Below are 10,115 nucleotides of genomic sequence, written 5' to 3'. Positions count from 1 at the left end.
GCTAGTGTGGTTTCGGTTCTTGAACCGCTTTACGGGTTTGCAGCGATGAAGAAGAGCTATGAGTTGTTAAAAGGGAAGACCCGGATGGCGGGGGTTCTTGTTTTTGGTTATTTAGCTATTTGTGCAGCTATCGGGAGTGTATTTGGTGTTGTTGTGGTTCATGGTGGAGACAGATATGGAGTTTTTACGAGGATTGTGGTTGGTGGGTTCTTGGTGGGGGTGTTGGTGATTGTTAATCTTGTGGGATTGTTGGTGCAGAGCGTGTTTTACTATGTGTGCAAGAGTTATCATCATCAGGAGATTGACAAGAGCGCGTTGCATGATCATCTTGGTGGCTATCTTGGTGAGTATGTGCCTTTGAAGAGCAGCATTCAAATGGAGAATATGGATGTCTGAGTGAGAATCATGTGGTTGTGTGTAAGTTGTTGTGTATGTAGTCTTTGACATTTGATTATATTTAAGGCAAAAAAGAAGGACAAAACTTTGTAATGGGTTTGTAGGATTTTCATTGTATTGGATACTGCTTACTTTTGTTTATTCTGCAAATAAAATATTAGCAAGGCATTGTTTTTAGTTGTATTTTGCTTACTCTAAAAAGTTAGTTCTTTATGTTAGATGATGATTGTGTATATGAATATCAAGGTAGAGTTGAACATCCTGAAGTTTTTAATAGCAAAAAGGAAAATAATGCTATCTCCTAGTAACCTTATTTGGTTATTTGAAAAGCAAAGATGTAAAATTCTTAATAGATGTGCACTTTGGCTTGGCAATATATGCGAGTTTGGATATGAAGGTGTAAAGTGTTTGTTTTTGTTTTGTCTTTGTAAAGACTACTTTAGTGACCAGTTAAACCCATGCTAGGCTATGTGGAAATAGTGCCTTTTAGTTGCTTAGTTTTTTGAGTCAAGACAAACTTCGCATTTCTCTTCATGCGATGAATCTTGGAAGTAGGATTGCTGTGCAAATTGTTGACCCAATATGATCTGTGGTCTTTTCTCTCCCTAGGGGATGGTTGACTCTCAATAAACCACTTAGTTAGATCTATTATGACCAAATTAGAAATCTTTTACAGGTTCAGTAGTTAAAACTATAGAGTGATTATGAATACACGCTTCACTTCTTGGGGAAGCTCTGGGACTTAAATGCCATGTTTAATTGGTTTTTTGCTCGTATGCTGGTGATTATGAATTTTGTGGAGTTGGTTAATTTTTAATCTGTTCTACTATCAGTGAATCAAAAGGATTGTTATCAATTCGGATCTTGTTAGGCATCTCAGTAATATCTCTCATGATACCAGCGTCAGATGGACTTGTTTGACGTTCATGTTCGTATGTGTTGAACTAAGATATGGAAATTTGTGTAAGCACTAAGCATTTCCCTTGAAGTTTATTTAGAGAATAAGCTTCAGATGTGTGTGTAAAATTTTCTTACCTTTTTTTTTTTTTTTTCATATTTTACAAAGCTTACACTGTCAACTAAGGTCATGGAGCTAGTTCATACGAGTTCTTTGGGCTTTTATGTAAATAGGAGACTGGTTTACCTAGAATAGAGTAGTTCAGTTTCATGCTAGGTTCAGCATGTTGGCTGTGAAAGCAGCTGCCTCAACTTCAAAGTTTTGATTATCAATTTATTACACCTTGTTAGTCAATTCTTTATGTTGCCTCCTTTCTTGTTTTTTTCTTTTTGTTTAGAAGTTATTTGCTCATTCATACCAAAGCTACTTTCATTTTCTTCACATAATTTGATCTTTTTCATGAAATGGGGTGCACAAATGAAAAATTACCCGTGGTTGATAAGCTATTTGGATTTGACAAATCAAGCTACTGGCTACCTTCTGTAGTTTTTGAAACTTCGGTTTTTTAAGTAAATTGTAGTTTTTTGCTGACTCCTAACGCAAGGTGTAGTTTTGTTTCCATTTGCGTTATGATGTAACTTACATCAACTGAAAGTTGTAACTAGTGACCCAAAGAGTAGTTTGGTTGATTCTCCTTTTGGGTCACTAGTTGCAACTTAGTGTTTGATGTAAGTTACATAATAATGTAACTTACCAAGGTTCGATTGGGTGTTGTTAAGCAAATTGTACTTTTTGATACTTCAATTTTTTTCAACAATGATAAAATGAACCATGAGGAGTTTGTGCTTGTGATGACTTTCTCATGATCTTGCTCTTTCTTCTCTATTTATTCTGGGTAGGCTTTTCCACATTTTTAGAATGTATGTTTTGATAGAGAGAGTAATCTGATTGGTGTTTGGCAACTATAGAAAACGTGATTCCGGGAGTTATATTGTCTATTTGGCTGTATGCAAAATAGAATTTTGTCATGGTCGACACATCAGTGGTCTTTGCAAATTTCTCAAAAGAATGAGCAGCAAAGGCCGAGTTGCTTGGATTCTATCTTAAATATGAAACGATTACTTGATACATCCACACAACTCCCGGTGCTGTTTTATCCAATTGTTTTTTATGGTCCGGTGCACCTCGTGAGCTGTTCGTTTCTATTTTCTATAGTATCACGAATGTTTATCAATTTGAAATTTCTATAAAACGATGTCACTTCCCTTTGAAATACAGTAATGCAATATATCAAAGTTCGTGCTTTTCTTGGCCATGGAACCCTGATATTTCTGGTTCTTTAAGTCATTGTTAATAAGATTCATAAAAGAAGGTGCAATCAAAGATGACTACCACAAATATCAAAAGCTGCTCTTCACTAATGTCATCGAAAGCAAAAGGCAAATACAACTTCGAGTATATGCATGCTAGTGCTTTGTGGCAAGATTATGTTATGTGAATCAGACACCTTTAAAGTCAAATTATTCACTATTGTCATCACTCATCAGCTGGATTACTATAACCTGCTCTTCGGAATCCCAACTGGTGAGTCTCTTGGCTTCCTTTCCACTGCTCTTGACAGTTGATTCACTGCCTCTTTTGGCAGATCCCGGGGATTGCTAAGCCAATTTCCTCCATCAACAATCAATGTGTTTCCGTTGACATATTTTCCTTTAATCATCAAGAAGATGGATTAAATCTCGGTGCACAGCTTTAAGGAGAGAGAAAAGGAGAAGCTATCCTTGATTTAGTACTCACTGAACTGAAATCAAGCAAGGAAGCTTATTCTCTATACCACTTTTCCAGCAATGTCAATGTTTCTATTGGAAAAAAAATAAATAGAAATCTCCTCAGCGTGTTAAGGCTTTTATGCCACCTCTACAGATCATACCAACAATTGTTCAACAGTTCAAGAAAATGAACTAGTAACTTGGACAAGACCGGATAGCTTCTATAATCTTAAAAGTTGGTTTCGGTCAACTGAGTGAGGCATTTTATGCAGACTCTAAAATAACACAAAAAAAGTAATAATAATGAATAAGCACTGTAATGGACACAATAAAACATAACCGCCATCTACTCAGATGACAAATTTGGCCCAAGTATTTCATCCGCATAAATTTATTTTTTGCCCGAACTATTGAATCTTATTTGACAATGTCTACTCATCCTTTCCACCAAAAATTCAGAACCAAATTAAAAGAATTTTCTATCTTCACAAAATGAAATTGCAAAGCATTCAATTAAAGGGCACCTAATTAGCATGAACCGGCAATAATCATCAAACAGATTCAGAAAGAAAATGCAAAGCATCAGATAAATAAGCTACTGACCTGCATCAGATGCAAGATAGAGAGCAGCCATGGCAATATCCCATTTCTCCCCAAATTTATGAGCAGCCATATAATCTGTTGCCTTGCTCCTAATCTCCTCAGGTGCAAGTTTACTAACTCCAGCTGTGTCTTCGATAGGTCCAGGCGCAATTCCATTGACTCTAATGGCATAATCTGTACCCCACTCCAATGCCAGGCTTCTTGTGATGCTGTCAACAGCTGCCTGATAAAGGGGCAATATTGTGTAACAATTTGACACGATCCAGAAAACAAAGTATTTCCAACAATAGAGGACAAATTCACCAAACCTTGGCAGCAGATACATGGATTTGATACCAAGTGGCAGTATAATGCAAAGTTGCGCTTATGTTAATGATTATTCCTCCACTAGATGACGAGGCCTGCCCTCGTTCTCCTTTCTTAAGATACTTCAATGCTTCATGGCACATTATAAAAGTGCCAACAGAATCTATTTCTATCACTGCATAAATCAATAGTGAACAGAAGAAAACAGTCAATTCAAAATTCAAATTCAATTGAAGCCTAATATTTTTCACTCAAAAGTGTAATATATGCATGTAGAAGATCACATTACGAAAACAGAACCTGTTCGAAAACCATTTGGGGATAAATCCTCAGCTGGCACAAGGAAATTGCCGGCGGCAGCATTCACAAGAATATCAAGCTTGCCAAAATGGTTAATAGTCGATTCCACAACTCTGACCGCATCTTCTCTTTTGCGAACATCTCCTTCAAGTCCAATAGCCTGCAGTTATATATATTATAAACAAGCAAATTAAATTTCACTTCCTTCCAATCCAAATTCAACCCAGATACAGAAAACCTTAAACATTTTTCATCTAAGCAATAAAAATGCAAAATAACTCGCTATTTAATAGGGAATTAAACTAATTAAGCTGCTGCTTAAATATATTATAATCCCGAAGAAGCAATGAAAACCAAGAACAATCAAAACAGATACACCCAGATGAGTTGACCAAATAACTTGAAAAAAAAATGAAAATTGGGAAGTTATATAACAATTAACATATTATATACAGGAATCCCAAGGGAGTGAAGAGCGGCAACGGCAGAACGAAGGACAGTTTTGCGACGGCCCATGATGGCAATGGCGGCTCCATGTTTGCCGAGCTGAAGAGATATTTCAAATCCAATACCGGAACCGCCTCCTGTCAACAGGGCCACCTTTCCTTTAAGTATATCTCCCTTGAATGGCGACTCCATTACCGTAGAGAAGATTATGTATATGATGAGCAATTATTAAAGTTGATATGATTATATATATGAATCAAGTTTAAGGAAGCGGGTATAATATACTGAGTAATTGAATTGAGGTTTCACAATTTCATCAGCCGGCTTGACGATGCCCCGAGTCAAAGCCCGAAAGTAATAAACGACATCGTTTCAATCTCTTTTTTTTGCCCTTTCATTCAAGCTAAAACGATGTCGTTTTAGCTTGGTTAAGGCTGCAAAAGCATCAGATTTGTCACGAAGAAATCATTTGCAACATTAATTAACAAGGGTAAACAAAAATGAAATTCAGCTTAAAACATTGTTCTTTTTTCAAAATGAAGCTACATATGTACGTTAAATAAATTTTATTCAGATATGAGTGACAACTAGAAAAAAAAAAAAGAAGAAGAGAGAGAGATCTAATTTTGTAAGATTACAACATACAAGCTCTTAGTTGCCTACATTTTCGTTCTTTCATCTCCTACCAGTTAATAACTACACAATTGCCTTTGCTACTTTCGTTTTGGTTTGTTCTCCACGCATAACCTCAACTACAAAACCATACTGATGAGAAAATTTTGTTTTGCTTGCAATACACGACAATTAAAAAATTTATTTAATAAATGGAAGATGCAATCTGCTGCTTGAATACATTTAACATTGAAAAAGCGTATATGTGTGATTTGTGCAGTGAATAAAAGACTATCGTGATGGTGGTTGTCAGGCTGATAGCTGTCAGTGGTGGTGGGTGCCCATGGTTGGGTATGCGCAATGATGGTTGTGAAACGAAGGGGAAGAGAAACAGAGAAATAGAAGGAGAAAGAGGTTGCGAGACGAAGAGAAAGAGAACAATTTGGAGATGTTGTCTGATACGCCGCGGAGGTCGTCAAGGATTCCAAAGCCTAGCAACAAGTATGCTGGGTACGTTTGAATTATGCATGGATGCTTGGAAGTCGAACGGTCACATGGCTCAAGACTCATGCATACGTTACATGCAACATGCAGCACGTTGGAAGAACGGTCGTTGGAGCAGTCTACAGGGATCATGGGTTGATTCGGTCAACATGGGATCACTTGCTGATTTAATGGAGATTTATTATTTGGTTTAATTCATATTCGGTTGTTTTGTTAAGCTAAAAGAATAAGTCAAGTTGTTAGCTTAGGACCTGCCTACAATCTCGAGTGATAGTTAGATTGTTTGGCTAAGTTGTTTCAAGTATAAATAAGCTCCAACATACTTGAATAAAGGCATTGACTATTATCCAAAAAATCAAATATCTTGTGGTCTTATTTCTCACCCTAAGTAGAAATATATTCAATCACTTACGCTTTGACTGGGACCGCTATCAGTGGTATCAGAGCGAGGTTACTATGTCAACCAACAAGGAACGTATAGAGCGTGTGGAAGTTGAGATCGGAAGCTTGCAAGATGGAATGAAGCGTATGGAACTAGGGCTTACTGACAGATTGCACCGCCTAGAAGAAACAATGAGCAAACTGGTAGATTCACTTTCAACTTCAAAAGGGATGCCAAGTCACAACAATTCTGATCACGCCGGACCCTCACAGCTTAGCCGTGGAGATAGTGAAGGGAGCCGCCATTAGCTAGCATCAAGACTTACCAAACTGGAGTGTCCACGATATTCCGGCGACGACCCAACGGAGTGGTATAATAGGATCATGCAATTTTTCGAGTACCAGGAAGCAACCAACGAACAGAAAGTCTCCTTAGCTTCTTTTCACCTCGAATGAGAGGCCAACCAATGGTGGCAATGGATGCGACGAACTTATCAAGAAGAGGAAAAGACAGTAACGTGGGAAATTTTTGTGGAGGAGCTTTAGGCACGGTTTGGCCCTACTGAGTGCGAAGATTATGATGAGGCGTTGTTCAGGGTTAAGCAGACAAGGTCACTACGTGATTATCAGAGGGAATTCGAAAGGCTTGGGAACCGGGTACAAGGCTGGACGCAAAAGGCCTTGGTCGGGACCTTTATGGGAGGATTGAAACCGGAAATCTCAGAGGAAATTCGGATGTTTCGGCCCAAAACTTTAAAAGAAGCTATAAGCCTCGCACGTATGAAGGATGATCAATTGACGCGACAAAGGAAGTTGCTGCGACCACAGTACCTCAACCGTACACCACCAGCACCAACAAACAATACCCGTGCCCAACCAACGAGACCCATCAAACAGCTGACTTGGGACGAAATGCAGCGGCGTCGAGCAATGAGACTTTGCTTCAATTGCAAAGATCGATTTACAGCAGGTCATAAGTGCACCCAACCTCAGATATTGCTCCTTGAAAGTGAGACAACGAATGATGAAACTACATATAAGGGAATTCCTGAAGTCTTATACACAGAACCTGACACTAGAGAGCCAACCGATCCAAAAATCACTTTCAATGCCCTCACTGGATGGGCAGTCCCAAGAACCATGCGGGTCACGGCAAAGGTAGGACCATATGAGATTATGGTTCTGATCGATAGCGGTTCAACTCACAATTTCATCAGCTCGCGAATGGCCAACATGTTACGGCTGCCAATCATTCCCACAGCAGGATTTTCGGTGCGAGTGGCAAACGGAGAAACGCTATCATCCAAGGGAAAATTCGAACGGGTTCAGGTATTATTACAAGAAGTTCCATTCACTTTGACTCTTTATTCACTTCCAATTACAGGGCTGGATATGGTGCTGGGAGTCCAGTGGCTTGAGATGCTATGCTCCGTGGTTTGCAACTGGAAACAACTTACCATGGATTTCACTTGGGAGAACAAAAGTTGCCGGTTACAAGGCATCGGGCCTCAATCAATACAAACGGCATCCTTGATCGAAATTACCAAAGAGCTGAGACAAGGGCAGTTCGGTTTTGCCATTTGTTTCCATGTGAATGTAGAAGACTCTCTCAATACAACAACTCCAGATATGCAAGACTTGTTAAAGGAATACAACACTTTATTTCAAGAGCCAACAAAACTGCCACCTAGACGAGAAATCGACCATAACATCACATTGAAAGAGGGAACTGAGCCAGTCAACGTACGGCCATACCGCTACACCTATTTCCAGAAAGCTGAAATTGAAAAACAAGTCCAGGAGATGCTGAATTCGGGACTCATTCGGCCTAGTACCAGCCCTTTTTTCATCACCAGTACTACTTGTCAAAAAAAAAGATGGAAGTTGGCGATTTTGCACCGACTATCAGTCTCTCAATAACGCCACTGTTAAAGACCGATTTCCAATCCCTACAGTCGATGACATGTTGGACGAGTTACATGGAGCAGCGTACTTCACTAAACTGGACCTAAGGGCCGGATACCATCAGGTACGTGTAAACCCAGCCGACATACACAAAACGGCTTTCCGCACACACAACGGACATTACGAATACTTAGTAATGCCGTTTGGCTTATGCAACGCACCATCGACATTCCAGGCCATCATGAACTCTATCTTCCGTCCCTATCTCAGGAAATTTATCCTTGTTTTCTTTGACAATATACTGATATACAACCCCTCTTGGCGTAGCCACCTTACTCATGTTAAGTAGGCAATGAAGGTTCTTAAACAGCATCAATTTTTCCTTAAAGCAAGCAAGTGCACTTTTGGCCAACAAGAACTCGAGTACCTCGGCCACATAATTACCAGCCACGGGGTAAAAGTAAATGAGACAAAAATTGCGGCCATGGTCTCCTGGCCTCAACCGAAGCACATCTCAGAGCTACGGGGATTCCTTGGCCTTACGGGTTACTACAGAAAGTTCGTCCAAGGATATGGAGTTTTAGCTCGACCACTCACGAATCTTCTAAAAAAAAGGCAGTTTGAATGGAATGCAGAAGCGGACAAAGCTTTTATCAATTTAAAAAAGGCAATGACAAGTACACCTACATTGGCCATGCCTAATTTTAATGAAACTTTTGTTATTGTGACAGACGCATCCGGTGACGGCATCGGCGCAATACTCCAGCAACAAGGGCAGCTCATCGCTTTTATGAGTCGTGCCTTGGGAGTCACAAAAAAATCTTGGTCCACATACGCAAAAGAGATGTTGGCGATTATAGAAGCTATCCGTGTGTGGCGACCTTATCTGTTGGGACGAAAGTTTATCATCCAAACCGATCAACGCAGCCTTAAGTACCTTTTGGAGCAGAAAATTACGACACCCGAACAGCAACAGTGGCTGGCCAAATTGATGGGGTTTGAATATGAAATCCAATATAGACTCGGCCGTGAGAATGTTGCCGCCAACGCCCTTTCACGACGACCTCACAATTCTGCTCTTAACAGTTTATTTGTGGCACAGGTATCTATTTGGAACGAAATAAAAATGGCTGCCCAAGATGATGATTACATGCAGCAAATTACACATCAAGCCCTGACTCAACCCACTAGCCCTTATTTCATGCGTAACGGGCTGATTTTCTTCAAGGACCGAGTTGTAGTTCCTCTTCAACTCCGTCAATCATTAATTTTTGAAGCCCACGACACTAAGATAGGAGGTCATTCAGGAGTTCTACGTACTTTCAAACGTTTGAAACAACAATTCTATTGGCCTTCAATGTTTCAAACGGTTCATGACTATGTGGGTAAATGCGAGATTTGTCAAAAAACGAAAGCATCCACTCTTAAGCCTGCGGGTCTCCTCCAGCCCTTGCCAATTCCTTGCCAATTGTGGGATGATATCACGCTCGACTTCGTTGAAGGGCTGCCAAACTCACACGGTAAAAATTCTATTCTAGTGGTGGTGGATCGGCTCAGCAAGAGTGCACACTTTATGGCCTTGACTCACCCATTCACAGCAAAAACGGTGGCTGAGAAGTATATTGATGGAGTGGTAAAATTACATGGCATGCCGAAATCAATAATCAGTGACCGAGACCCTATTTTTATTAGCAAGTTTTGGAAGGAGTTTTTTTATATGTCAGGTACACAACTCAAGATGAGTTCTGCGTACCATCCGCAAACCGACGGTCAGACGGAAGTTATTAATAGATGTCTTGAACAATACCTGCGAAGCTTTGTTCACCAATGGCCGAAGCAATGGAACTCTTACCTACCTTGGGCAGAATACTAGTACAACACAACGTACCATGTGTCCACAGGTATGACTCCTTTTTTGGCTTTGTATGGGCGACATCCACCGGTAGTACCAATGTATCATGTGGGATCTTCTTCAGTACACGAGGTAGATCAAG

General features: G+C 39.9%; 1 protein-coding gene and 1 pseudogene across 3 annotated transcripts; one reads left to right on the top strand and one right to left on the bottom strand.

Annotated features, from left to right (window-relative positions):
- The window catches only part of LOC18052004, a 1,886-nt pseudogene extending 1,307 nt beyond the window's left edge, over nucleotides 1–579 (top strand).
- Nucleotides 580–2,582: 2,003 nt separating this feature from the next.
- LOC18052003 (peroxisomal 2,4-dienoyl-CoA reductase) lies at nucleotides 2,583–5,038 on the bottom strand. 3 transcript variants are annotated; one of them, XM_006448606.2, is made up of 5 exons: nucleotides 4,726–5,038; nucleotides 4,273–4,432; nucleotides 3,975–4,147; nucleotides 3,667–3,889; nucleotides 2,583–3,004 (listed from the first exon to the last, which is right to left on the bottom strand). In XM_006448606.2, the coding sequence occupies exons 1-5, from the start codon at nucleotides 4,909–4,911 to the stop codon at nucleotides 2,850–2,852; spliced, it is 897 nt and encodes a 298-aa protein (XP_006448669.1). In that variant the 5' UTR covers nucleotides 4,912–5,038; the 3' UTR covers nucleotides 2,583–2,849. The 3 variants fall into 3 exon arrangements, with proteins under 3 accessions (XP_006448669.1, XP_024047654.1, XP_024047655.1); XM_024191886.1 differs by having other exon boundaries at nucleotides 2,911–3,153; XM_024191887.1 differs by having other exon boundaries at nucleotides 2,911–3,095.
- Between the last annotated feature and the right edge of the window lie 5,077 nt (nucleotides 5,039–10,115).

Source organism: Citrus clementina, unplaced genomic scaffold, assembly GCF_000493195.1.
Source record: "Citrus clementina cultivar Clemenules unplaced genomic scaffold, Citrus_clementina_v1.0 scaffold_2, whole genome shotgun sequence".
NCBI lineage: Eukaryota > Viridiplantae > Streptophyta > Magnoliopsida > Sapindales > Rutaceae > Citrus > Citrus x clementina.
Note: the sequence above shows the minus strand (reverse complement) of the source record. Positions and strands in the feature narration are given on the sequence as shown.